The sequence below is a fragment of the Miniopterus natalensis genome, chromosome 6 (assembly GCF_054644295.1).
Source record: "Miniopterus natalensis isolate mMinNat1 chromosome 6, mMinNat1.hap1, whole genome shotgun sequence".
Taxonomy (NCBI): Eukaryota; Metazoa; Chordata; class Mammalia; order Chiroptera; family Miniopteridae; genus Miniopterus; species Miniopterus natalensis.
This window is the reverse complement of record NC_142086.1, coordinates 2,904,630-2,932,466: the sequence shown is the minus strand read 5'-3', so window position 1 is coordinate 2,932,466 and position 27,837 is coordinate 2,904,630. Positions and strand designations below refer to the sequence as shown.

The following is a 27,837-nucleotide window of genomic DNA, read 5'->3' as shown; positions in this document are numbered from 1 at the left end:
CTTTTATCGATTTTAAAGAGTGAGGAAGGGGAGGAGAGAAACATCCATCAGTTGCCTCCCATATGTGCCCTGGCTGGAGATCAAATCCACAGCCTAGGTGTCTGCCTTAGCAGTGATCGAACCCTTAACCTTTTGGTGTCAAGAACAATGTTCCAACCCACTGGGCCACTTGGCCAGGGCCACCATAAAGCTTTTTGTAGTGGGTGAGCAGATACTGGACAGGGACAGGTAAGATACAGACACCACTGTCCTCGTTCGTGCTGAGTTTGAGAGTCTTGTCTTAGCCTCTGTCACCTTTCACCTCACGCATGGGATGTGACTTTACGTGCTCCAGGCAGCACCTCTTGGTTTTAAACCCAAGGAGTTGTCGCCTGGTGGGATGACCTCTTACATATTGATAGGAACCTTTTAGAAAACACATGGGCTTCTTAATTTTCTCTCTTAATTGGAGATTTTCCCGGGTCCTTTCAGAAAACTCTCCTGATTTCCCAGCCTCTTCAAACATGAATATTTATTAATTTTATTTATAAAGAGCATCTGTATCTGTCTATCATCTATCATCTATCTATCTATCTATCTATCTATCTATCTATCTATCTATCTATCTATCTATCTATCATCTACCTATCATCTATCTATCATCTATCTATCTGTCTGTCTGTCTATCTATCTATCTATCTATCTATCTATCTATCTATCTATCATCTATCTATCTAATCTGTCTATCTATCATCTATCATCATCTATTCTAATCTATCCCCTACTTATTTTACCACTACTCATACCCTTACCCTGATCACATTTTCTGGTTGACTCCTGCTTCCCAGGAGTCTCTAAAAATGTATTTCTAAAGCCTGCTTTGCATTTTGCCAACATTTCCTGGACTAGGAGAGAGAAATTTCATCATTGCAGACAAATTTGAAAAGGGACCATGTCCTTCCACTCTGTTATTGACCACATCTTCCGGGTGAGTCTGAGAGGCTCACCCCTACGCAAGGCCCCAGGGATGCCAGCACCGGGAGGAGGAGCTAGTCTCTGACTCTGAGCCTGTGCCCCCTCAGCGCTCTGCAGAGCTCACCCGCTGCTCTGATGGGCGCTCTGCACCAGGACTCACACCCACACACACTCACACACACACTCACACCCACACACACTCACACACACTGTGCCTCCTCAGTACTCTGCAGAGCTCACCCACTGTTCCGACAGGCGCTCCTGCACCAGGACACCCCCACACACATACACACACACACATACTCACACACACACACACACACACACACACACACCTTTTTAAAGAGTAAGGCAGTAGCCCCGGCCAAGTGGCTCGCTTGGTTGGAGCTGTGTCCCTCACACCATAAGGTTGCAGGTTCGATTCCTGGTCAGGGCTCGTATCTAGGTTGCGCGTTCGATCGCCGTTGGGGCGTGGACAGGCGGCAACTGATTGATGTTTCTTTCTCACTGATGTGCCTCTCTCCCTTTCTCTCTCTTGAAAATCAATAAGAACATATCTTCAGGTGAGGGTTAAAAAGGAAAAGAAAAAGCAGCCGCTAAAGGTTCCATTCTGGACGCCGGGGTGCCACATGGCCATACCTGATGAGGTGCTCAGCGGTTGGTTCGGGAAAACAAAAACAAAACCCCTAATAAAATGAGACAGCATCAACAAAAGTGCAGCATAAAAGGGTAAGAGGAAATATTGCAGGGAAATGTTTGGAAAACAAGGTTTCAAAGGACAAAAATAATGATCTATAAAATGTAAAAACATCAATAAAACAGAAAGTGGACAGAGCTGAAAACCCAAATAGGAATCAGGGAAAATTTAAAAAGAAAAATAATTTTTTTTAAATAAAGAAAAAGATAAAAACAAAAGGACCCAGAAAACAAAACTGGAATGCAAGAGATACAGAGGGGAGAGCAGAGGAAAAATGCGAGGGATGGTCTCCTTTTTGGAGTATGAAAATGTAATTATGGAAATGGAATTATAGAATGTAAAACTTAAAGATATAATTGAAAATAAATTTTCCTGACCAAAAGAAAGAGCCGACCCTTCAGACCGAAATGGCTCACCACGTTCAAAAGGGAAGCAAAACTAGAGACAAACTAGGACTGTGCTGTGGACTAACCGTCCGAGTCCTAAGCATAGAGAAGCCCCTCAGGACAGGAAGACGGCGTATTTGTCAGGGAGAGAGCCGGCTGGCGTGGAAGTGAGCTGTAGACTTGGAAAGGGCGCCGGAGGAAAAGGAATGGTAAGCAGACACCCCGGTGCCTGGCCCGTAAGTACAAAGGGACGTTTCTGGCCACATGGTAGATGCTTCCTGAGGAAATGACCTGAGGTGATAGATGCTCCAGCCAAAAGGAAATAGGACAGAAATCTCAACATGGAAAAAGCAAAGTGTACAAACAAGGTATTCTCCAAGTAAAAAGTGGGTGTGTGCTCCTGGTAGCAGGCCAGACTTGTTCTCTATTTTGTTTGATCTGCTCTTATACCAAACTGACTTAAATTTTTTTACCACCATCAAAATGAAAAGGGAGCCCCCCATATGGGAGAACATATTTGCCAAGGATACATCTAAGGGGTTAATTTCCAAAATGTATAAAGAACTCATACAAACAACCCAATTAAAAAAGGGCAAAGGACCTGAATGGACACTTCTCCAAAGAGGACAGACAGATGCCAAGAGACATAAGGAAAATGCTCAGTGTCACTAATCATCAGAGATGCAAATTAAAACCACAATGAGGTGTCACCTCACACCTGTCAGAATGGCCCCATCAACAAATCATCAAACGACAGCTGCTGGCGAGGGTGTGGGGAGAGGGGACCCTGGTGCACTGCTGGGGGGATGCAGACTGGGGCAGCCACTGTGGAAAACAGTATGGAGGTTCCTCAAAAGATTAAAAATGGAGCTGCCTTGTGACCCAGTGATCCCACTCCTAGGAATATGTCCTAAGAAACCCGAAACACCAATCAGAAAGAACTTATGCACCCCTGTGTTCATAGCAGCACAGTTTACAGTACCTAAGATCTGGAAACAGCCCAGGTGCCCATCAGGAGATGAGTGGATAAAAAGCTGGGGGACATTTATCCATGGACACTACGCAGCTGTGAAAAGAAGGATCTCGTACCCTTTGGGGCAGCATGGAGGGACCTGGGGAGTATTATGCTGAGTGAAATAAGCCTGTCAGAGAAAGACAAGTACCACGTGACCTCACTCATGTGGAATCCAATGAACAAAAGAAACTGATGAACAAAATAGGTCCAGAGACATAGAGGAATGAAACAGACCGAGGGATCTCCGAGGGGCGAGGGGGGATATGAGAAGAGATCAACCAAAGAATACATACGCCTAGCCCAAGGACACAGGCAGGGCTGGCTGGAGGGGGGCAAGGGGGGAATGGGGACCATCTGTAGTACTATCAACAATAAAATACATACGTATATTTTAAAAAGAATAGACAACAGATTGTGCTTTTCTTTCTGTTCATGTATGTTTTCATTGAAAGTTCATGTAAATCCCCTTCTAAACACACACAACATGCACACCTGGACACACAGCACCAAACCTGGGCACCAGTCGGAGGGCAACGGTAGTCCACTGCAGTAGCTCTTGGTTTACAGGTAGAATGCTCCCCGACCCGATACCCAGGGCACTGTGAGGCGAGTTTTGGGAGTCCAGGGGGTGGCAGAGCTCTGTGGTTCCATTTCTTTGTCAGAAACACCCAACAGCGGGCGGCGGGCGGCAGAACCCTGCGCTCCGTCAGGCGGCTGCTGGCTCGCCCGCTGGGCTGTGCCCTGCAGCCCTCTGCCCCTCGGCTGCAGGGCTTGCCTGGGGCTGCCTGGGCTCCCCTCCCGCTCCCTCCCCACTTATTCCCGGCTGCCCACCTGTAGGTGTTTCGGTGTGCGGATCTCAGCTGTGCCTCTCTGTTGGGTAGGGCATGCTCTGTTGAATTATAGTTGGCTAGCTTGTTGAAATTTCAGGGGGAGAGGCCAAGGGGATCTCTCACGCAGTCATTGCTCTCTTAATTTTTTCAATGTGGAATTTTAACATGATTCCCTAAGTCAAAACCGTAAGGTGTGCTCCAAGCAGTTGGCTCACTTCATCCTGTCTCCCTACCTCATGTAGATAATCACTTCATTTGTTTTTGGTTTATCCTTTCTATTTCTTTTTACAAAAACATGAAGATGCGTGCATGTTTTCTTACCCCCTCCCTCTTTCTTACATAAAAGGAAATCTACATGTGCTCTTTGTATTTTGCCATTTCAGTTAAAAATATATTCTGGGAATTACTTCATGTCAGTCATAGGGATCTTCATTTTTCACAGCTGCATAGTACTCCACTGTGTAATATGTACATTGCTTAGCCAGCAAACAGCCTGTATTTGGACATTTGAATAGTTTCTGATATTTTGAAAATAAGAATAATGCTACAGTGAGTAACCTTGCCCACACATGTTTTTATGTCATTGGAGGTGTGTCTTAAGAATAAATTCCCAGAAGTGGGATTGCTGTATCAGAGGACTAATGCGCTGTCGTTTTGTTAGATATTTCATAGGAATTGTTTCATTTTCATTACCCCCGGAAATGTATGAGACTGTTTTCCCATAGCCTCCTTTTTCAGCGTCTTTTGCATAATCAATGATTCTAGTTGGACGAACTGCAGGCGTTGGGAGCGGAAGTAGAAGTCTTATGCATTGTCAAGCTTTTGAATTTTTGCCAACCTCGATGGCTGAGAAATGACATCTTAGTGTTTAAGTGAGTGAAGTTGAATTTCTTTCCATCATTTTGAGAAAAAAATTATTTTAAATCAACTTTATTAAGATTTAATTTGCATGTAATTAAATTCAGGTTTTGAAGCCTTCAGGGAGTATTGACAGAATGCACGTCGGTAAAGCCACCGCCTTCCTCCGTGTTTGCGGCTGTGACTGGGCTGTCGGCATGGTCATAGTGCTTGTGTTTGGCGTGGTTTTTTGTGTACGGTTCTCCAGCTTTTAAGACGTATGTAGACTGAACAACCATTGCCACCGGCGGGATTGTGACTTGTGCTGAACACTTCCTTCAGCTCCATCACTGGCACTGCTTTGAGCCAGTCCCTGCCCCTCTGCCTCTGGCAGCCTCGAATCTCGCCTGCGGCTCTACACGTGCCGCGTCCCCACAGCGCCATTCTGGCGCCAGCTGGCCCGGGTTGGGGTCGGGTCGCCCAGGCTCAGGTGAGGCCTCCAGATGCCTCGGGCTCTGTTCCTTCTATTCTGCGGGAAGTTGACAGAGGCTTTTCTCAAGTAGGCTTTCTGTGGCTCATTCTTTGTCTTCTTCCAGGATGTAAATGACAGAAGTGTTAGGCATTTTCTTACTGTCCCCCAGCCCTGAGACCCTGTTTCCTCCTGCTCCCTCCCTGTCTGTCTGTCCGTCCTCTCCTGTCCAGGCAGAATGAAGCACACACACCGAGGAGGGTAATTTCCCCCTGACTGTGGAGGCCCCTGACCCTGCTCCTCAGGCGGGAAAGCCGAGGCTTACTTAGAAGCCCTTCATATGGGCACCCAGTGGACAGGCCCCCGTTCCTGGTTTCAGGCTGTCCCCGGGTCCAGGCCAGAAGATGTCAGAGGAAATAAAAGCGCAGGAAACCTCCCGCCAGTTTGGTGGCACTTTGAGTTGTGCTGTCAGCTTATTCCTGAGCCTCGGGAGTCTTAGCTCATCCAGTAGGAGACAGACTGAGGTCTGTGCATCCAAAAGACTGTTCATCCACATGCTCCTTTGAGGACAGTTCAAGTGGGAGGTTAGTTAGAGAAATTCTTCAGGCAGGAATGGAACCAGTGAAGAATGTGCTGAACTTGGGTTTCCCCGCTGCTTCATCTGTTATCAAAATATTCTTTAAAACAGCTGTCCAGTATGTTTCCCACACCCCAATTTTAAAATTTAGACATTTGGACATGATTATTTAGTAAGTATAGATTTCAAAATCAATGTGTTCTTTTTAATATCAGTTTTTGAAGTGCTACAGACATTTTAATGTGTTATCTGGACATCTGGACATTCTGACCAAGTGAATGTGACTTACGGTTCTGATAACTGTCATTTCGAGTAAAATTTATAATTATTATTGAATGATCCTCATTAACTTGAATTTTAATATAGGTGTTTCTTGAACTTCTTGTCTTTAATCAATTCTTCTTTGTGTTTTTTTTTTTGTTTGGTTTTTTTTTTTTTAGTGGTTTAAAACAATAGAAATGTATTCTCTCACAGTTCTGGAAGCCAGAAGTCAAATATCAAATATCAAGGTGTCACTAGCTTTCTGCTTCTTTCAGCCTCTCTGGAAAGAACTTATTTCCAAATAAGGTCACATTCATAGGTATCAGAATTTAAGATTTATATGATTTTACTCATATGTAGAATCTAATGAACAAAATGAACGACCAAGCAAAATAGAGACAGAGTCAGAGAGAGCAGGCTGACAGCTGTCAAATTCTTTATTACAAGAAAAAAGATGCTAAAAGAAGCCAACTTAATTACGGCTGTATACAGGCAGCAGGATTTATTGTGGCTGATTTCTGAGCTTTGTCATGGGATCTGTGCTCACTCAGGGCCACCTCACGAGAAGGGTCCGCGCACGGCAAGTGAAAGGATTGTAGCTTCGTTAGTAAGCAAAGAAACACAAAATCAAACCCTCACACAGCACCACCAAAGTGGCCAAACTGAAAATCACGCGCAGCGTCAGTTGCTGGCGCGAAGGAAGCTGGAACTCGTGGCGCTGAAGGAGCCCTCCGCTGGAAGGGCCGCTGGAAGACGACTCGGCTGTCAGCTCGTCCCAACTGTGACGGCCCCGGGGCCGGCAGCCTCACCCCCGGCACAGAGCAAGCAGATATATGCACATGTTCGCCAAAAAGAAGGTGCACGGGTTCACAGTGGCCTAAAACGGAAACCGCCCGTGTGCGCGTCAGCTGTAGGGAGTTCAGTGATTTGCGTATGGTCACATCAAGAATACCTTACGGCGGGGTGGGGACGCCGGCCCCGGGCAGTGTACGACCTGCGAGATCAAGGCAGCCGCAGGCGGGACTCGAAATTCAGTAAATCTAGGAGCTGCTTTCATAGCTAATTTTTAAGTTGGTAATTTTGTATGGCCGGAGAATGATGTTATAAATATCCAAACGTCCCTTGGCAGAAAAAAGGTTCCCCACCCTGCCTTACAGGGTGAGAGTGAATGAAGTACAACTACTTGTAACAAAGTGGCTGCACCTCGCAAGCATCACACTTGTGATGTTGAACAAAGAAGCGTGTGCCTTGATCTGGGTGTCGGTTAGCTGGGTGTGCTCACACTGAAAGTTCATCCCCCTACACTTAGGACGCGTGCATTTTCCTGTGTGCAAAATGTATCAGTAAAAAGCATGGTGAATGAATTAGATCTTGACTTTTTTGTCTGTTTTTTAAAGATTGACTTTTAATATATTAAATCTGTTGTTACTGCCCCTTATTGAACCCATTAGATGTAGTTTTTTAGTTGCTTCTCTTGGTTGCTATAGGTAGATGATCTCTTCATCAGAAAAATGGGATGTGTGTTACCTTCGGGAGAATACATTTTTTAATGCCACACACGACATTGATTTCTTTAAAACAGCCCAAGTATATTTAACGGAGAAAGCATGGCCCGCTGCGTAGCCAGCTGCGTCAGAGGGCCCTCGGGCTCCCTCGCGCCTCCGGTGGGCTCCCAAACCCAGTCAAATTTAAGAACCCAGATAGATTGGCCTTTGTGTTGATCCTTTTAAGTGAGTAACCTTTCATATTAAATTCATGATAAATGTGGACACAGCTAAATACTAGTCATATAACATAATTCTTTGTACCCCGACCCCTTCGTTTTGTTTTAGACTGTTTTTGCTGCTTGTTTGTTTCTGTGTTTGCAGAGCTCTTCACAGATGCTGCCGAGACAGAAAAAATGGCCAAAAGTTTGGAAGATTCTGAAGGAGTTTATTTTGTTCCGTGTTTTAGTGGATTGCAGGTATGTAAGAAATAGTTCATGGCAATTACACATGTCTCCCCTCATGCCCACACCTAAAATTATGTATCTGCCAAGCCCGTACCTGAAAATCTGAGTGCTCAGTAGAATGAAGGCGACAGGTACAGCCCAGGGCGGAGCTCTGCTCGGCGTGGACTGAACCTCACGGAGAGCGCGGCTGCCCCGCTGGCTCCTGCTTGGAGCTCCGCCCTGCGGAAGCGAAAAGCCGGCAGGTTTCCCAGAGCGCTCACGGGAGACCCAGGGCTGTTCCACCAGGAGCCAAAGAGCCATTCCCCAGGGAAGGGAAACACGGCAGTGCCTAGAGGAAGCGTGTCGTTGAGGACAATGGGCAGGCACACACATGCCCACACAGCTGTAGGTGTATATTTTGCAGTTCTTTATAAGATATTAAACTTTTTTAAAAGAAATTGAAATTTCTTATTGTGATATATTATTGGTAACTGCCTAATCAAAAAGTAAATCAAGTAAAAGACTTAATTTTGTAATATTTAACTTTGTATTTAATTGAAAGATCTGTGATACTACCTTTAATATTAGCATATTGTTACAAAGACTTTGTAAAAAACTCAGTATATTATTATGAACAAATTTCTTTTTTTTTTTTTTTTTTTGAGAATGCATATACCAGTCCTTTTAATCCCCTCTAAATGGTTTTTCCTTTCAAAAAGTAAAAATTTATTTCCCTTCTAGTGCATCCTTCACTCTGGCAATAAGTTACAAAAAAGTCCAAAATTCGAAAGTTTGGATCATAGAGTTTAGAAGCTGGTGAAAAAAATTAGATCAGAATGGTGGTTTAAATCTCTAAAACTTCCTTATTTCCAAACTAGATTTTTACAATGAGCATCCTTTCAACACCTGTCCTAATTTCCTTCTGTATGCTACCTGAAGTTCCTAGCCCGCCCCGAGAGCTGGCGGGGCACCCTCCGCAGGGTGGCGGGAGGCAGCCGAGCACGAGCTCTGTCGCACAGGGGGGAGGGTGCTTGTCTGCTTAGCGCTTGAGGGGAAGGCGAGGTGCATGCAGAGGGAGGAAATGTGGATCCTCCCATTTTAAAAAATGTGCTGGTGGACTTCTTAGTGACTGTATCTTGTCAACTCTGTTTCCCTCCTCTCTCAGTTCATATGCCTGCAAAATATAGAATAGAATATGTAATAAAAAAGGAAAGTATTGCTGAAAGCCCAAAAGACTAGAGAAAACTATTACAGATGTGCTTTAAATTTCATGTTGAGCACAAATGCCCATGTTGCCATGGTCGTAGCCGGGCGATGAGGGGTGGGGGGGTGAGGCAGGCCGCAGGCGGGTATCTCCCAGGGTCAAATGTATTAACTGGAAACCAGAAGCTAATTCAGATAAGAATAGTTGATGGTGAGCTGTTTGGAAAATAGGGGAGAGATCCCCTATAAGCTTCATATATCAACACCCAGAGAAGATGAGGGATAGGGGAATGGAAGGAAGGGACAAGTCTAAGTGACACTGTCTTTAGTTTTAGAATATTGTCACAGCTATAGATAACGGAGGGCAGGGTGGTAAAGGCTTCTGATAGCCTCAGTTTCTCAAGGGGGTCTGCTAAGAAAGGGCCACTGGAGAAGCTTTGAGGAGCGTGGGGGTGTCAGGGCAGCCACTTCAGGAGATGACCAAAGAGGGGAGCATCGGGCAGTGCACGGGTGCACCCGTCAGTGCCGCCCCAGCGGCTTTGCTCTAGCTGGGCCGTGCCCTGGGGAGGGGATGCTCCCGGAGATGCCCACGGCCGGCGTCGGAGGTGAGGATCCGTGGCCGTCTGCTCGGCGGGAAGCCCCTGTGATGTTGGCAGCAGTAGAGCGGACAAGGCTGTGAGCCAGGCGCCGGCCCGGGGCGTGGGAAAGGGCGCCTGCGTCCGCGCTGTGCCCGCCCGGGCCCTGGGGCTGGGCTGCGGGCCGCTTCCCTGGGGACCTGCTTTCTCCTGGCCGCCTTGCTGTGTGCCTCCTTCCTCATAACTCTGCCTAACTGCTGTTGCTTTCCCCAGACTTTCTGCTGCTTCACAATTTGGAAACAACCTCATTCCACCTTCTGCATCCATTTAGTTTCACCCTTTCGTTCCCATTGGTGGCCTTTTCCTTGGTGCTTCCTTCAGATTTCCAGGGAGGAGTCTGATTGGATCACCTTGTTTTTTCAGGCTTTGGACAGACTTGAGTGGCTGTGCGGTGGCCGTGGGACTGGGGCTTGAGAGGCGGCTGGCGTGAGAGCGGGGCCCTGGCTGCGGCGGTTCCCGGAGAAGGGGTGGGCCGGCGGTAGTGAGGGTGCTGTCCCCGGCTGCGCGGCTGGGGTCTGGGCGGTGGGGGGTGGAGGGAAGGGCAGCCTCGTGTGGGTGGACTTTAGCGTGGGCGCAGGAGGCCTGCCAGCAGCCGCGCACAGTGGCCTGGGTGCTCGGGCGGTCAGCGCAGCTTCCTTGGGTCCCTGCGTGTGGAAGCCTGAGGAGCCTGCGCTGAACAGCCGCACCGGAGCCGTTTGCCCAGCCCAGGGCCCGTTTGAGAGCAGGGGACTGGTTAGGGGAATCTTTGCAGTAGAAGAAAGTGTTCAGAAGGCGCAGTGAAAGGGTTGTGAGGGAAGCTAGTAGTAGTGGGGGGAAAATAAAATAGAATTGTAGTGGTAGCTGAGCTGTGAATTCTTACTGCGTGTCAGCCCTGTCCTAAATTCTTTACATGCATTATCTCATTTGCTCTTCAGCAACTCAGCAAGACACATTCTGAAGATGTGGAAACTTGAGGGTGAGCTGTTAAATCACCTGCCCAGTCTCACCCAGCTGCTGAGCAGGAGGGCTGATTTTAGGGTCCATGCGACCTGATTCCAGAGTCCAGGTTATAATCACTTCACACGATTTCATGGTAGAGCAGGAGTAGGCGGCGGGCGCCACAGGAACATGCCGGGGGGGCCTCTGTTGACTGGGACAAGGGCATGCTCACAGTGGCCACCCCGCAAGGCCCTAGACGTGGGCCGACGTCTTAGTGGTGGCAGAGGCCTGCCTGCCAGGGCAGAGCCTATGCCTGGGGCAGGGGCCTGCAAGGTCTGCTTAGGGCGCCCAACAGCACGTGGCCCAGTCGTGCTGTGCCTAGTTGACCGGTGGCTCTAGGAGCCCCGCTCGGTAGGACTGGCAGTGACATGTTGGGGGTGTGGCTGGAGGCTCCGGTATGTCCAGGCCTGTAAAGAACCTGCCAGTGTTGTTTCTACATCATCCCAAAGAGAGACTCGCTCAGACCGACTAATGCAGGGACGTTGTAATCTATCAAGAAATTTTTAGGTTTTTGTGGAATTTATTACCCTTCAAATTGACCTACTAGTAACAGTAAGTTATGTTCATAGTTATTTGTACAAAAGTGACTTCAGGCCATTCATTCCAGAATTTTATGCAGCATATCTGAAGAAATAGTTTTTATGCAGAGAAACCCCATAGCATCCTAGGGACTAACTGAACCGGCAGAGTCTGACCTATCTTTGTTTTACAGGCTCATAACCCTGCTCTAGACCAGCTTCACTGTGTAAATCAACTTTTACTGAGTGAATCATCGAAAGATGTTAATGAGTTTGAAAATTATCAAGATAATTTCACAATAGGAGGAAAATCATAGCTATAGTAAAGATAAGATATAATGTAGAATTTCTTCAGTTAATTAATTAGGAAAGGTTTGTTCAAGTTTCAATAAGTATGTGTCAATCAGCAGTTGTGGATGGGTCCCTCTGGAGGGCCACCCTCAATGAGTTTCCACAGTCACACACTCCCTGTGATCATAAATCATGGCACATGATGTGAGTGGAAGTTCGAGGCTTGCACAGCAACACGTAATTGAGGACGGGGCTGGTCCCTGGGGTCAGGAGCTTTCCCAGAGGAAACCACCAAGATTCTGAGGGGAGTAGGGTTAACTAGGAGGAGGGCAGAAAGGGGATGATAGGTCAGGGCTGGGAGCCAGCAAGTGCTTTTCTGGGGCCCCTCCCTTCCTGGCAACGCTTGCAGGTCCCTGTTGTGACCTGCTGTCGGTGTCCCTGTCTGCTGCCGGGAGACTGCAGGCTCTGGCAGGAGTCTTTGTTTTCCGGCCCAGAATGGCCTTGCATTTCTGAGGACGCAAAGCTGACTGCAAATTTCATCTGATGTGTGCATCTGGCTCAAGATTTTGACTCTTTAAAAAAAAGTTTTTCAATCCTCACCCAAGGATAAGTTTGTTGCTTTTGGGGAGAGGGGAAGGGAGAGAGAGAGACATCGAGTGGTTGCCTGGTGTGCCCCCTGACCGCCCCCTGGCTGGGGATCAGACCTGCAACTTAGGTATGTGTCCTGACTGGGAATCGAACCCACAACCTTCTGGTGCCCAGGCCGATGCTCCAACCAGCTGAGCCACACCTACCAGGGCAAGGTTTTGACTCTTAAAGACAGACGTTAGGCTGGGTCATTTCGCATATTAGGCAATAAGACTGTGAGTTAAGAAATTGAGGACTTTAGCCTGAGTGTTGGACAACGTATTGGGTGTAAGTTACGACACTGAAAAACATGTTTTTTGCATTATTGTTTTTTATCGTGAATCTGTGTCCTCAAAAAGCTACTTTACACAGTAAACAAGCTTCAGTGTAAAAGCTCTGCATTTGGAGAGGGGGGATCTGGGATTGCTTCCCGTTGCCCCCGCAGAGCGAGGCCCCTGCACTGCAGCCCCCTTCCTGCTGTGGGCTGACGGAGGGCCCCCTCAGCCCCATGTCAGAGACTCAAACCTGCTCAGGGCCTGTCGAAAGTTACTGTAAGATTTAACATAACTTTGGGCTATCATTTATTTTAAAACGACTTAACTGTAATAGGGGTTGTTTTTTTCTAATGTGGCTGTGTTTTTATTGTAGAATATGTCTTTAGGTCTGTAGATGTAATTTAGAACAATAATATGTTCTTACTCTCTCTCATTTTAGGCTCCATTAAATGACCCCTGTGCCTGTGCCTCTTTCATGGGTTTGAAGCCTTCCACTAGTAAACATCATCTTGTTCGGGCAATATTGGAGTCCATTGCTTTCAGGTACCAGAGGCTGCTCTGAACGCCTTTCTCCCCACACAGTATGGCCATTTCCTCCCGTTAGTTTCTATGAAACCGGAAATTTCTTAATTTTAATCAAGGGTTTGTACCTTTAGTTTAATTCACACTGCATATGACATAATCTGTTCTTACTGCTAATTTTCATAACATCTCTCATTTTTTCTCATATTAAATAGTACCAGTACCACTTAGGTTTGATACCTGAAAATTTAATGATTTTTAAAAAAATATCCAATTTCCTAACCATAAGAGATTCAAAATTTGGACCTCCAAAGGTTTTTGTATCCATGAAGGAGAATTCTAATATGCTTCTGTGATACTCAAGGATTGAATTATCCAAATTATTCTTCATGTATATATTCCTTTGCTTTTTTGGTTATGGGGCAGGTGTAGATTATTAAAATAAGTATGTGGCTATCATGAATATGGAAAGTTTTAATGTTTAAAATGAAATTTCCTGTGATTATAAAATGATTAATATTATATTTGATGAATTCTAGTAGATGGTATTTATGACATGCCATCTTAATAGCTACCTGTTACATGGGTGCTTGCTTTATATTTTTACTTGTTGGAATGATTATAGATAAAATTCAGCTTGAAAATAAAAACTGCTCTCTTTTGTATGGAGGTGAAAAGCTGGAGGCCTCGAGGCCCTAGTTTATTTGAGCATCTGTTGTCCACTTTCAGTTAGCAGAATATGTGTAATACCTCTTTGTATATTTTATATATATCATGTAAGTAAAACGACCATTTTAATTTTTCTAGATTAGAAAAAATAGAGAATTACTATGATTTCAGTTTTCTCTAAATAGTTATCTTATTTTTTAACTAGAAACAAACAGTTATATGAGGTGATGCAGAAAGAGATCCATATTCCTGTTAGAAAAATCCGGTATGTAAACTTTGTTTCTAGTAGATGTAATTAGAAATTAGAAGTAAGTGGTAGCTGCCATTAGTATTTTTATCATTAGGGTTATTCAGGATTTCAAAAAGAACTTAAACCTAGCTTCTTTGCAACAAAATTCTGGATCCTAGGGATTTGGAGAGGAAAGGAAGTTGCTTTGAGGTTTATGGAGAATATAGTGCAATATGAATTTGGGAGGATCTTAGCACCCATATGTATATAATAAAAATGTTTAAAATCTCTTTTTTGGGGGGGGGTGGCTATCCTTTTGACATAGAAGCATCACATTTTGTTTCCTAGAATATCCAAATGAATTTTTATGTTGGCTCAGTTCACTTCGCCTGTTTTAAACTAGTCCCAAGACAAACAGAGCAGGTGGGAGAACTGGTGGCAAGAATAAGGGGACATGTTTTAAGATTATTTAGGAAGGTCCTGTATCTGTAGACCTATGCTAAGTGATATAATTTTTAAAAATTAGTAATGTTTTTATGCTTTTGTTCTGGTAATTTACCTCAAACATCTTGTTCCCCGCAGAGCAGATGGAGGCGTTTGTAAGAACAGTTTTGTCATGCAGATGACTTCAGACCTGATCAATGAGAATATAGACAGGCCCGTGCACCTGGATATGTCCTGCCTTGGCGCAGCCTCTCTAGCCGGCCTTGCTGTCGGTATGTGTGCATTTTATAAAAATGAGAGCTGTCTTGCAAACTATTTCTTACGGATAGCGTTTTTCCTCCCAAACTGTAAAGTTATAGAGAGGGTGTGGAAAACCTGGGGTCCATTAAGCTCCACAGGCACATGCACATGACTCAGGATCCTCCTGTGGGTGGATGTCATGCACCTCTTGGTCCCTCCTTCAGTCACAGGCAGGAGGTGAGGACACTTCACTCTCAGCTGCTTTGGTCTTCAGCAAGGCAGGGTCTCTGGGCAGACTTCCTGAGTAGATGGGCATGTCTTTGGCATTAGAAACAAACTCCATTCTTTTATTTATTGACCATTTGTTGAGTGCCCTGTTCCATGACAGTCACTGCTGGGAATAGTTTCAGGACAGCCCCTGCTCTGGGAATCTCTGATGGAAGCAGTCAGACAAGTCAACTGAGTATTAAATGTGTGTGAAAAACCAGCAAACAGATATAGAATTAAGCAAATGGTGTAGCCTTCCCAGAGGATGCAACACAGAGCTCAGTGTTGAAGGGGCTACCTGAGAGCCAGGTGAGGAGAGGGTAAGAGTTGAGCTGTCCAACAGAGAGCACAGCCCCTGCACAGGCTCTGCCCGTTAACGGTAAGTGCTGGTAGGAGGCGAGCAAGAGGGAGGCTGGGCAGGTGCACAGAGGCCAGGTGGTAGATTCCCTCAAAAAGAGCTTGGGCTTGGTCATCAAGGCCTGGGAGAGCCCCCGAAGAGCTTTCAGCAGGAGAGGGACATGGGTAGATCTCCATCTGAACAGACTGGCAGTCGGTGGAGGGGCTGATTTGGAGGGTAAAGAATGGGAATGCAGAGCCAGTTAGAGGGCTTGTTACGAAATACGCCCTTGGGACACTGGGAGAAATTTAACGTGTTCCTGTATGGAAGGGAGGAGTGTTTGTGCAGAACAGACTATTTTACAGTTAAATGTTTTAGGCTAATAGCATAGTAAAGTTCCAAATCCAAAAAGCCTGAAATCTTGGTAAGTTCAACTTTAACTTTATTCTACTAAAAGTCTGTTAACTTTGAATAAAATTATTACACTTTCATTTGTTCATTGACTAATGTTTGCTTAATTCAAGTTTAAGAAAATAACTTTCCCTTAGTCATTCCAATTTACAAATTTAAAGTTTTTTATATATTTCAACCCTTAAAAATTTAATATAGTTGATTTTAAAAAATAATTTCATGTAACTAACCGAGCAAACTTAGACCTGTAATGAGGAAATCTTCTAAAGCATTTAAACAATTCTTGCAAATTGAATAAATTACACCTATAATTATAATAAATCAAATTCTCATAAACATCCTAATATTATTTGTAAGAATCAAATTCTTCTGTACGTTTCACCTCATAAGAATGGATATGCCAGATTCTCCTTAACATTTAAAATGCCTTAAATACCAACACTCGCAGATCACCCGTCCACAGAACGCAGCGGCGGGCTCAGCTGCTCCGTGAGTCTGCCTTTGACTCAGACCCCAGCGGCAGCCCCGCGGCGGGGAGGCAGCCGGGCTTCGGCCGGCGGCCTCTCTCCCGGGCAGCAGACAGGGCTTTGCATTCTCTGGGCTTTCAAAACTCACTCAGAAACTGGGTCTGCTCATGCGCATTTAATAAAATAACTTTAGAAATATGTATGCCTTAGTGTAAATAATAAATTCTGGAAATAAGGATTTTAAGAACATATTTGTTTTTATGACTAGATTTATCTAACTGTGTTATACTAATTAGAATTATTTTTAGTCTTTTTAAAACTTCTATCAATTAATATCTTTAAATAGAGAGAGTCAAAAATGCTAACTTTGTAAATAGAAAGAATTGACCTGACAGAAAAGTTTAGAAGGAAGAATTTTATGTGTCAGTCTCATTGGTGGGAGAAAATGGACTTCACAGGACTCGTCAACTAAGTTCTCAGAGCCAGTGAGACGCACCAGGGTCACTAGTAGGATGCCTCTGCCGCCCCTGACGACTTTGTTGATTTCAGAGAGAGGAAGGAGGGGGAGAGAGAGAGAGAAACATCAGTGATGAGAGTGTCATTGGTCAAGCCTGCAACCAGGCATGTGCCCTGACCGGGTTCGAACCCCGATCGCCTGGATCCCAGGTCGACGCTCAACCGCTGAGCCGCTCCTGGCCCGGCTCAAGATAATTCTTAATTTATCTTTTTTTAATTCCATAAGAAGAAAATACGCTATTTCTTACTTTTTTTCTTCACAAGTCATGAAATTAAACGACAACAGGGCGTGTCGTTCTAGCAGGGACTTGGTGCCCTCCTCCACCAATAGTTAGAACGCAGACGGCCTTTGTCCTGCCTCTTCATTCCCTGGGACAGTTGATCTAACAAAACTCAACGCAACAAAATACTCTGGGTTGTGTTTTAAATAATAATTGTTTACCTTTGCACCATTTCACTTAGGTTTGTGGGTCAACTTTATGGACTCATTATTTGCTTTAAAATTTGAGAATAATTTTTTCACCTCAGGGTTTTGGACTGACAAAGAGGAACTAAAGAAGCTGAGACGAAGTGAAGTGGTGTTCAAGCCGCAGAAGAAATGGCAGGACTACGAAGTGAGCATGGAGCGCTGGGTGCGAGCGGTGAGGCGCTCCATGCACTGGTACAACGAAGCCTAGCGCGGGGCGCCCGGCTCGGCCAGCGCAGCGCTGGCACCGCACACGCGAACCGAACTTGGAACCGGAGAGAAAAAGCATTGCCTTTTTGAAAACAACAACAAACAAAAATTTTAAATCCCTCATGTTTTTGTTTACCCAAACCTTGGAAAGATTCTAAGGCAGCAAGACCTCAAAACTTTGTATCTTCTGTTTTGAAGCAAAATTCCAAAGGACATTAGCTATTAGGAGTTATATTTTCGCAGTTCTGAGTCTTCCTTTTTAAATACTAGGTCTGTGGTTTGTATGAACATGATTGTTTACTGTCCAGATCCACAGTTCTGGGTCAAGACCATTCACGTTTTGCTCCAAAATTATATGAAAAGTGTTCCTTTATTTTAAACTATGTGGACTATTCAAAGTCCACATAGCTAAAAAGAAAGAATACCTGAGGAAATGTGGAATTTTGAAACATTACATTTTATATTTAAAGCCATAATTATTGAATGTTATATCCAAATACAAGCTCGACGTGTTTCTCTGGGATAAGCTTATTGGTTAGTCAGTGCTTTCCTTTATTGGGCTCAAAGGCACTGCCTGAATTTTTCCTTGTTTAGCCAATATCTGAGCATTATTTATGTATTAAAAACACTGAAAAAAATAATTTTAACTAGTGAAACTAAAAAAGGTATTGATTTCTAAGGAACAAGAAAATACTATATTTTTCTTCTTAAGTAATTTTTCTTTCAAACATTTCTGGCTAAAGTATAACATCCCGTTTTTAAAAAAACAAAATGCAGGTACTGATATCACCCCTGCTTTCTTCTGTTTTTGTCTCTCTTTGTTGAGATGTCTGCATGATGTCATTTGTTTTTATTAAGTGCCTAATTAGCAGAGCTTAATTTGAAGAAAGTGGCCTAATTTACCAGTGACTTAAGAATGGCTTTCATTGGGCATTTTACTTGTCTAGGTATCTTTTAAACGTTGGTCCCGTCTGCTCCTCTGTCGGAGACACGTGCGGCGAAGAGGCGGCAGTCAGACACCCGCAGTTCTCTGTCCTGCCGCTGTCTTGATAGAAGTAGAGGAGCAGGGGGTGTGAGTAGCTTCAGGCCCAGAGTAAAATTGCCTTAAGGCAGCCGGCCACCTTCCAGCCTGTTCTCAGGTGACTTGCCCCTCCTTACTCGGGCTGGGTTCCTTTTAGATTGGCAGCAATGATGGATTTTCTTCCCTGTTGGTCAGGTTTTATCACATAAAGTCCTACAGCTAGCTGTTTAAATAATAATGTAATTGTAGAAGTGATTCTTACTGAGAATCTTGGTGGGTTTTTTTGTATGACCCAAAAAACCCCCCAAAAGACAACCCCACACAGGATGATGGAGAAAATGCAAACAGGTTGGTTGAATTGTGCTTCAATGTCTGTTCACTACCTGAAAACAAGAATTTTCCAATTGTACTTGTATTTTCCTGAATGAAATGATATATTGTCACATTAAAAAATTTTTAATTACAGTTGACATACAATATGATATTAATTTCAGGTGGACAGCATAGTGATTAGACATTTATATAACTTAGGAAGCGATCGCCCCAATAAATCGAGCACCCACCGGGCACCATCCGTAGTCCTTACTGTCACTGACTGTTCCCTGAGCTGTCTTTCCATCCCCGTGACTGCTCTGTAGCTGCCAGTCGGTACCTCTTAACCCCTCGCCCTTTTCACCCAGACCCCCAAGAGCCCTCCGCTCTGGCAACCATTGAGATGTTTTCTGTATTTTTGAGTTTTTAAGTTTTGCTCCTTAGTGAGACCCTGTGGTACTGTCCTCTGACCCACCGATGCCACTGCACAGTGCCGTCGGGGCCTGCTGCTGGGAGGGTGGGGCCGCTTCCTTTGCACGGCCACGGGAGCCTCCGGCGCCTTGGTCACCAGCCTCCTGGTGGCCGCTGAGGAGGGACACAGGCGCCTCCGACCTCCTGTTACGAGTGATGCCGCAGCGGACATAGGGACGCGCCGGTCTTTTGCATTCGTGTTTTGGATTTCTTTGTCTGAGCACCCGGGAGTGGGACCCGCCTTCGTACGTGTCTGTTTCAGAGACAGATTTTCATAGAATTGGGGGTCAAGTTGCACTTCCGTCGGCCCCATTTCAGCTTCAGTGCGTGTCCTTCCCTTGTTTCCCTAAGCGATTGTTTGATGGAGTCATTACCGCAAATGGACGGTATCATTAACTCCATTAATGAAGACTTGGAAATGTTTTCCTGCTGAGGCGCTTGGTTCTCGGTACTGAGTCAGGTAACGTGTCTTTTCATTGTCGTCCTCCACCCTTTTTCCGAAGCGTGGGGGCCAGCCAAAGGCTTGACTATCAGACTCCTATGGAAGCTGCTCTGCTGTTTTACTGCTTCTCATAGAGTCTGCTTCTCAGTGGAGATGATTTCACGGGAAATAATGCTGTCTTTTTGCATTAGGATTTGCTGAATTATAATATTGTAAATACCTAAAACGATTTTTGTTCATCTCTTCCACATTGCCCCTTCCCATATATAAAGCCATTAAAAAAGGATACCTTTTAGATGACATGGGGAAATAACTTTAAATATCTTATTGGAATTGAGCATCTCAGAAACCAATGGCGATTCTTTTGTTAATCTAGAAGTTACTCTTCTGTTTCTGATGTTTCAGGCTGTTTTTAGTAACACAGTTTCATAAGTCTTTTGTCAGATTTGACCTAAGTCAGAAGTGTGACCACATTTGCTTCTGTGGTTGTAGAAACAGTAAGTGATCAAAATCAACTGAGCAAAAAATGGTCCTTTCCAACTTTCAGGTTCATTTTTCATTTTTATGCTAATATTTGAAATTTTTAAAAATTGTGCACTAATACCTCTCGGCCTGCTTTGTTTTCCCATCGCGGACCCCTCGGGTGGCATTAGGCAGCCTGCAGCCAGCTTGCCAAGTAGAGAGCGTTCCTGCACGGTCCTTAAAGTGCCCAACTGCTCTTATACTAGAGAGCTGCTGACCGTAAGTTTTCTATCTATCCAACCGTGACATGGTTTTTCAGCCTCAGCACTGTTGGTCTTTGGGACAGATAATTCTTTGTTTTAGGTTCTGTTTTGTGCGTTATAGGATATTTAGCAGCATCCCTGACCTCTACCCATTAGCTACCAGTAGCATCTCGAGTCGTGATGGTCAGAAATGTCTCCAGATATTGCCACATATCCCTGGGGAGGCAAAATTCCACCCCCCAGTTGAAAACCACTGATACAGACAGAAGAAAACTGCAGACTTGGCGCATAGAGAGTATCTCTCATACTCCTTTAATCTCTGCCTAATTGTACCTTAGTGAAGACAGGTGGGTGTATATTAAAATAAGTAGGGTTTCTACATAACTGGCTAATAAGGTTTAAAAAATGCAAAACTGTTTTCTGCTATTTTTATCCACCCACCCGCACCCCGTGCCTGCATCCTTTGTGGTCTGGACGTGAGCGTGTGGCCTCAGTGCAGGACTGATGGAGCCTGCAAGTCGTCTCTGCTGTGACCTGCCTCTGGTTTCCTTTTCATCTCCGAGGAGAGGAGATGGTCACACTCTCAGCTGCCCCTGTGCAAGCCCTCCGCAGACATGAAGCCCCTGGAAGCATGTCTGCCTAACTTAACTCTGTGCCTTCATATTTATGGGAGGAACTTTCACTCTGTCTCCAAGGGCAACTGTTTTTGCATATACGTTTTATCTTTGTCAACAGGGATCAGCTTCTATTTGTTGCAAGTAAAATGTGTTGTTGGATTAAGAAGGACTACTTTGTTATGAGAGCTAGAATCTTCATGCCATTCATTTAAAATTATTCATGCTTATGGATTTGCATATGTATTATGTAGAGATTCACCCCCATAAACACACATATTTACATTCACTTTCTGAGGTATAACTGGAGCCCTTCTGTCACAGGTTTTGTGTATTTGATTGCAGGTGACTAAGGAACTACATCTTAAGAACGTCAGACACCCTGGTGTTAGAGGGAAACACTTCAGAAATAGCCCCTCTGCAAGGGATTTATACTAGGGACAAGTCTATAATTAAAAATAATCTAGCCCAGGAGTTTGAAAGGAATCTATAATTCTCTGAAGGGTATAGCTGGAGCCTGGGGCTCTTGAACTTTGAGTCTAGAGCCATCCCAGAGGTAGCCTAGAGGGCTGGGTTTTACCCCAAAGGGTTCCAAATCCCCTCGGGACATTTAGATCACGTTTCTGGATCAGAATTAAAAGTCCAAAACACACCTGGGACATCTGGTCCCAGAATCATCCTTTTTCATGGACAAAGCCAGGTAATCCGGCTCAAATCAGCCCGAAAGGACAACCCCAAAGAAGTCAGGTAGGGATCCAGAGTCACATCAGGTGCTTTAAGTTTTGGAGCCTCATAGCTATAAATATTTTGGCACCAGCATTTAGTACAAGTAACTGAGCATGTTCCCCTGCACCTGGAGGAATGCAAAGATGACCTTGGAAGTGAGAATGATAGAGGCAGAAACGGAAGAATCGTATTTCTGAAATTCTCAGTTATTTCACTCCAGCTATCTTAACCCCCTTTACTATAAATTTGGTTTATTAAATAAAATGGCTATGTCTGTACAGATATCTATTATTTAGAAAGTAAATGATGTATATTCCAATTTAAATGAGCTCTGTCATTTTAAGAAACTGCCAAACTGTTTTTCCAGAGCAGCTATACCATTTCATATTTCCACCAGCAATGTATGAGTGACCCAGTTTCTCCACATCCTCACCAGCATTTGACATATAAACATAACTGCAAAATTAACCCTAACTATAAACCCAAACCTAAACCTGACCAAAAAATCTAATCGTAAACCTAACACTAACCCAAACCTTAAACCTATCTGTAACCTTAAATTTAGCACAGCCCTAATCCTAACCCTAAACTTAACTATAATTCTAACCTTAAACCAAAACTTAAAGCTAACCCTAAACCTAATTCTAAAATTAGAATTCCTAATTCTAAACCTAATTTTAAGGCAAACCCTAACCATAAAATTCTAAACCCTAACACAAACCATAACCCTAAATCCTAACCATAACTTTAAACTTAAACCCAACCCTAAACCAAAAGCAAACCTAGCCCTAACCCAAAATTTAACCTAACTCTAAATCTAACCTTAACCCTAATCTAACTTTAATTGTAACCCTAACCTTAATCCTTACATAACCCTAAACCTAAACCTAAATGTATTTTATTCTAATACTACAACCCAAACACTAACCATATACCTAAAACTATACCCAAATCTAACAACCTTAACCCTAACCTAACCCTAAATCTAAATTTAACCGTAAACCTAACCAAAACCCTAAGCCTAATTCTAACAGTAACACTATCCATATTTCTAACACCGATACTGTAATACCTATTCCTAACCATAACCCTAATCCTAAATCTAAGCCAAACATTAAACCTAACTCTTAAGTTTAAACCAAAATCTAACCTAAAACTAATCCTAACCTTACCCCATCCATAATTTAACCCTAATCTGAACCCAAGACTTACTCCAAATGCTAACTCTAAAACAAACCTTAAACTTAATAACCCTAACACTAATCCTAACACTGACTTTAACCCTATCTTTAACCCTGACCATAATCAAACATAACCCTACCCTAACCTAAGCCCTGTCTCTTACCCTAAACCCAACACTAACCTTATCTCTTATCCTGCAAATAATACCCTAAATCTAAAACAAAAACTAATACTAATCTTAGCTCTAACCTTAACCCTAAAATTAATTATAAACCTAACCCTAATCTTGACCCTAACAAAAATGTTAACCCTAAAACAAACCCTAATGCCAAAACCTAAAAATAAATCTTAACCCTATACCTAAACCTAAACCTGCTTTAAACCCTAATGCTTAACCTAACTTTAAGCCTAAACCTAACCATAACCCTGATCTGAAGTCTAAAACTAACTTCAAACTAAACCTAAACCAAAACCAAAAATTTTATTTTTAAAAATTTTATCAAAATTTGGGGGGGGGGGGGGTGACTGATCAGTAAGATGATGTTTCAAGCGTACTTTCTATGATACACCATCTGTATGCTGCATTATGTGCTCACCACCCAAAGTCAAGGCGCCTTCCGTTGCCATACATTTGACCCCTTTACCCTCTTCTCCCTCCTCCAAAACTGTTCCCTCTGGAAACCGCCATTAGTTGGTGTCTATGAGTTTGTTTTGGTGTTTGGTTGGTTTGTTCACTTGTTGCTTTTTGTTTTACATCCCACATATGAGTGAAATCATAGGGCTCTTGTCCTTTTCCACCTGACTTATTTTGTATAATATAGTATTCACCCATGTTGTCACAAACGGAAGTACTCCACCCTTTCTCATGCTGAGTGGTATTCATCGTGCACACGTCCACGTCTTCTCCATCCAGTCTTCTGCCGAAGGGCACTCTGGCTGCTTCCTTGTCCCATCCACCTTAAATAATGCTGCAGCAAACGTAGGGGTGCATATGTCTTTACAAATAAATGTTTTCAAGTTTTTTTAGTAGATACCCAAAGAGGGGTTGCTGGGTCATATGGTAACTCTATTCTTAATTTTGTGAGGACCCTCCATACTATTTAAAATATATATATATATCTTTATTGATTTCAGAGAGAGGAAGGGAGAGGGAGAGAAAGAGAGATAGAAACCAATGATGAGAGAGTCATTGATTGGCTGCCTCCTGCACGCCCCCCACTGGGGATTGAGCCCACAGCTGAGCATGTTCCCTGACTGGGAATCAAACCATGAGATCCTGGATCATAGGTTGACACTCAACCGCTGAGCCATACAGGCCAGGCCATACTATTTTTCATAGTGGTTGTACCAGTCTACATTCCCACCAGCAGTAACTGAGGGTTCCCTTTTCTCCACAACCTCTCCAACACTTGTTATTACCTGTCTTGTTGATAATAGTCATTCTAGCAGGTGTGAGATGGTATCTCATTGTAGTTTTTATTTTCATTTCCTTGAGGTTGAGTACCTTTTCCTATATCTGTTGGCTGTTTATATATCTTCTTGGGAGAGAAGTCTGAAGTTCCTCTGTCCATTTTAAATTGGACTGCTCATTTTTGTTGTTGTTGTTGAACTGTATGAGTTCTTTATATATTTTTTATATTAACACCTTATCGGAAGTGTTGTTTGCAGCCACTCACCTTGGGCTCCAGCAGAGGGACGGCAGGGTGGACTAGAGTGGTGTGAGGAGAATCTAGGATCATGGGCTCTGGAGATAGAGCTCAGAGGGAAGCCATCTGGATTCCTGTGCTGAGTTATTTCCACATATAGCAGAGGACATCTTTCATAGTTAGACCCTTGCCAACCAGGCATCTTTGGCCTGGGAAAGAAACAATTGCCCCACCCACTGGAAAACCTCTTGCCCCACACAGTGGAGTTTACTCCTGCTGTGGTCTATGGTCAAAGGCTTATTAAGAGAATAAGATTAATCAGCTTGTAGGCAAAGTGGACCTCTGGTGCTTTGAATCCTTGTCTGATCTGCTTCTGGACCCCGGCATTGGAAAAGCAGACTTTGGCGTGCATCTTGGTCCTGTCCAAATGCACCCAGCTCCAGCAGAAGGAACCACAAGCCATGGGTTGTTGATAGCTCCAAACAGGATACTCAAGGCCAGTCACAAATAATGTCTGACATTGGCCTGCACCAGAGACCCTCCAAAAAGACTGAGAATCCTAGCACATCTACCTAATACATAGAAACAAACACAAATAGGCAGCCAAAATGGGGAGACAAAAAACAGGCCCCAAATGAAAGAACAAGAAAAGTCTCCAGAAAAAGAGCTAAATGATATGGAGATAAGCAACCTCTCAGATACAGAGTTCAGAATACTGATTGTAAGGATGCTCAACAGCATGAAAAATGATATGAAAACTATGAAGGAAATGAAGAATGACATAGCAGAAAAAAATCCATTGGAAGGAATAAACAGCAGATTAGAGGAAGCTGAGGATTGGATCAGTAAATTAGAAGACAGGGTAGAAAAAATAAATCAGATCCAAAAAGAAAAACAGGAAGACAGTCTAAGGGAGCTGTGGGACAACATGAAACATAACAATATTTGCATCATGGAAATAGCAGAAGAGGAAGGGGATAAGCAAGGGTTAGAGAATTTGTTTGAAGAAATAATGGCAGGAAAATTTCCTAACCTGGTCAAGGAAAGAGTCACACAAGGTCACGAGGCACCAAGAGTCTGAAGCAAGAAAAATCCAAAGAGGCCCACACCCAGACACATCATAATTAAAATGCCAAAAATTCAAGACAGAGAATCTTAAAGGCAGCAAGAGGAAAGCAATCTGTTACCTACAAAGGAGCTCCCATAAGGCTGTCAGCTGACTTCTCATCAGAAACTATACGCCAGAAGGAAATGGCATGAAGTATTCAAGGTAATGCAAAACCAGGATCTGAAACCAAGATTACTCTATCCAGCAAGGCTATCATTCAAAATAGATGGTGAAATAAAGAGTTCCCCAGACAAAAAAGGCTAAAGGAGTTTATCACCACCAAACCAGCATTGCAAGAAATGTTAAAGGAACTGCTGTAATAAGAAGTAGAAATATATATAGAGAGAAACATAGGCATAAAGAATTAAAATGGCAATAGATAAGTATCTATCAATTATTACCTTAAATGTAAATGGATTAAATCTTCAATCAAAAGATACAGGGTAACTGACTGGATAAGAAAACATGACCCAAATATATGTAGTCTACAAGAGACCCACTTCAGAACAAGAGACTCACACAGGATGAGGGCTGGAAAAAATTTTCATGCAAATGGAAATGAAAAAAAAGCTGGGGTAGCAATACTCATATCTGACAAAATAGGCTTCAAAATGAAGACCATAATGAGAGACAAGAAAGGTCACTACATAATACTAATGGGCTTGATCCAACAGAGGATATAACGCTGATAAACATATAGGCACCCAACATAGGAGCATCTAAATTTATTTTTTAAAAAAACACAAAGAACAAAAAAAAAACTTCTGGAGGACTTTCGGGGAGAGATCAACAGCAGTACAGTCATAGTAGGGGAATTTAATGCCCACTGGCCTCACTGGATAGCTAAAAAAATCAAGGAAACAGTGACCCTAAATGACACACTAGATCAGATGGATTTAATTGACATTTACAGAACATTCCACCCCAAAGCTGCAGAATATACATTCTCCTCAAGTGCACATGGGACATTCTCAAAGATAGACTACATCTTAGGACACAAAACAAGTTTCTACAAGTTAAAGATTGAAATCATATTAAGCATCTTCTCAGATCACAATGGCATTAAATTAGAAATCAACTACAGTAAAAACACTAAAAAACATTCAACACATGAAAGCTAAAGAGCATGTTATTAAGCAATGAATGGGTTATCAATGAGATCAAGGAAGAAATAAAATACTTCCTGGAAACAAATGAAAACACAGAACAACCCCATATCTATGGGACACAATGAAAGCAGTCCTGAGAGGGAAGTTCATAGCACAACAGGCCTACCTCAAAAAATAAGAAAAACTTCTAATAAACTATCTAACCCTACAACTTAAAGACTCAGAACAAGAAGAAAACCTCAGAGTAAGTAGAAGGATGGAAAAAATAAAGATCAGAGCGGAAATAAATGACATAGAGACAAAAACAGTACAAAAGATCAATGAAACCAAGAGCTGGTTTTTTAAAAGATAAACAAGATTGAAGAAACTTTCACCAGATTCATCAAGAAACAAAGAGAGAGGACTCAAATAAGTAAAATCAGAAATGAAAGAGGTGAAATAACATCTGACACCACAGATGGACAACTATATGCCACCAAGCTGGACAATGTGGACGAAATGCACAAATTACTAGGAAAATACAATCTTCCAAAGTTGAGTCAGGAAGAATTAGAAAACCTGAATGGACTAATAACAGCTGATGAAATTGAAACAGTAACCAAAAAAACTCGCAGCACACAAAAGCCCTGGCCCAGATGGCTTCACAGGGCAGTTTAACCAAACGCTCAAAGAACTAACACCTGTCCTCCTCGAACACTTCCAAAAACTCCAAGAGGAAGGAACACTTCCAAGCTCTTTTTATGAGGCCAGCATTATCCTAATTCTAAAACCAGATAATGACACTACAAAGAAAGAGACAGGCCAGTATCTCTGGTGAACATGGATGCTAAAATACTCAACAAAATATTAGCAACTCCAGCAATATACTAAAAAGATTATATACATCATGGCCAAGTGGGATTTATTCCAGAGATGCAAGGCTGGTATAATATTTGCAAATCAATAAATGTGATACATCACATAAATTGAAAGACAAAAATCACATGATCATATCAATAGATACAGAAAAAGAATTCAACAAAATCCAACACCCATTTTTGCTAAAAACTCTCAGCAAAGTGGGAATAGAGGGATCATACCTCAACATAATAAAGGCCATATATGACAAACTTACAGTCAACATCATACTCAATGGGCAAAAATTAAAACCATTTCCCCTAAGAACAGGAACAAGACAGGGGTGTCCACTTTCACCACTTTTATTCAACATAGTACTGGAA

General features: G+C 43.3%; 1 protein-coding gene across 6 annotated transcripts in view; it reads left to right on the top strand.

Annotated features, from left to right (window-relative positions):
• The window catches only part of GK5 (glycerol kinase 5), an 85,660-nt gene extending 68,016 nt beyond the window's left edge, over positions 1 to 17,644 (top strand). For all 6 annotated transcript variants that reach the window (XM_087818050.1, XM_016214106.2, XM_016214105.2 and 3 more), the window contains 5 exons: positions 7,895 to 7,989; positions 12,923 to 13,026; positions 13,880 to 13,939; positions 14,486 to 14,619; positions 17,114 to 17,644. In XM_087818050.1, coding sequence (XP_087674176.1) covers positions 7,895 to 7,989; positions 12,923 to 13,026; positions 13,880 to 13,939; positions 14,486 to 14,619; positions 17,114 to 17,262 — 542 coding nt within the window. In that variant the 3' untranslated portion in view covers positions 17,263 to 17,644. The remainder of the gene's footprint in view (positions 1 to 7,894; positions 7,990 to 12,922; positions 13,027 to 13,879; positions 13,940 to 14,485; positions 14,620 to 17,113) is intronic.
• The last annotated feature ends 10,193 nt before the right edge of the window (positions 17,645 to 27,837 follow it).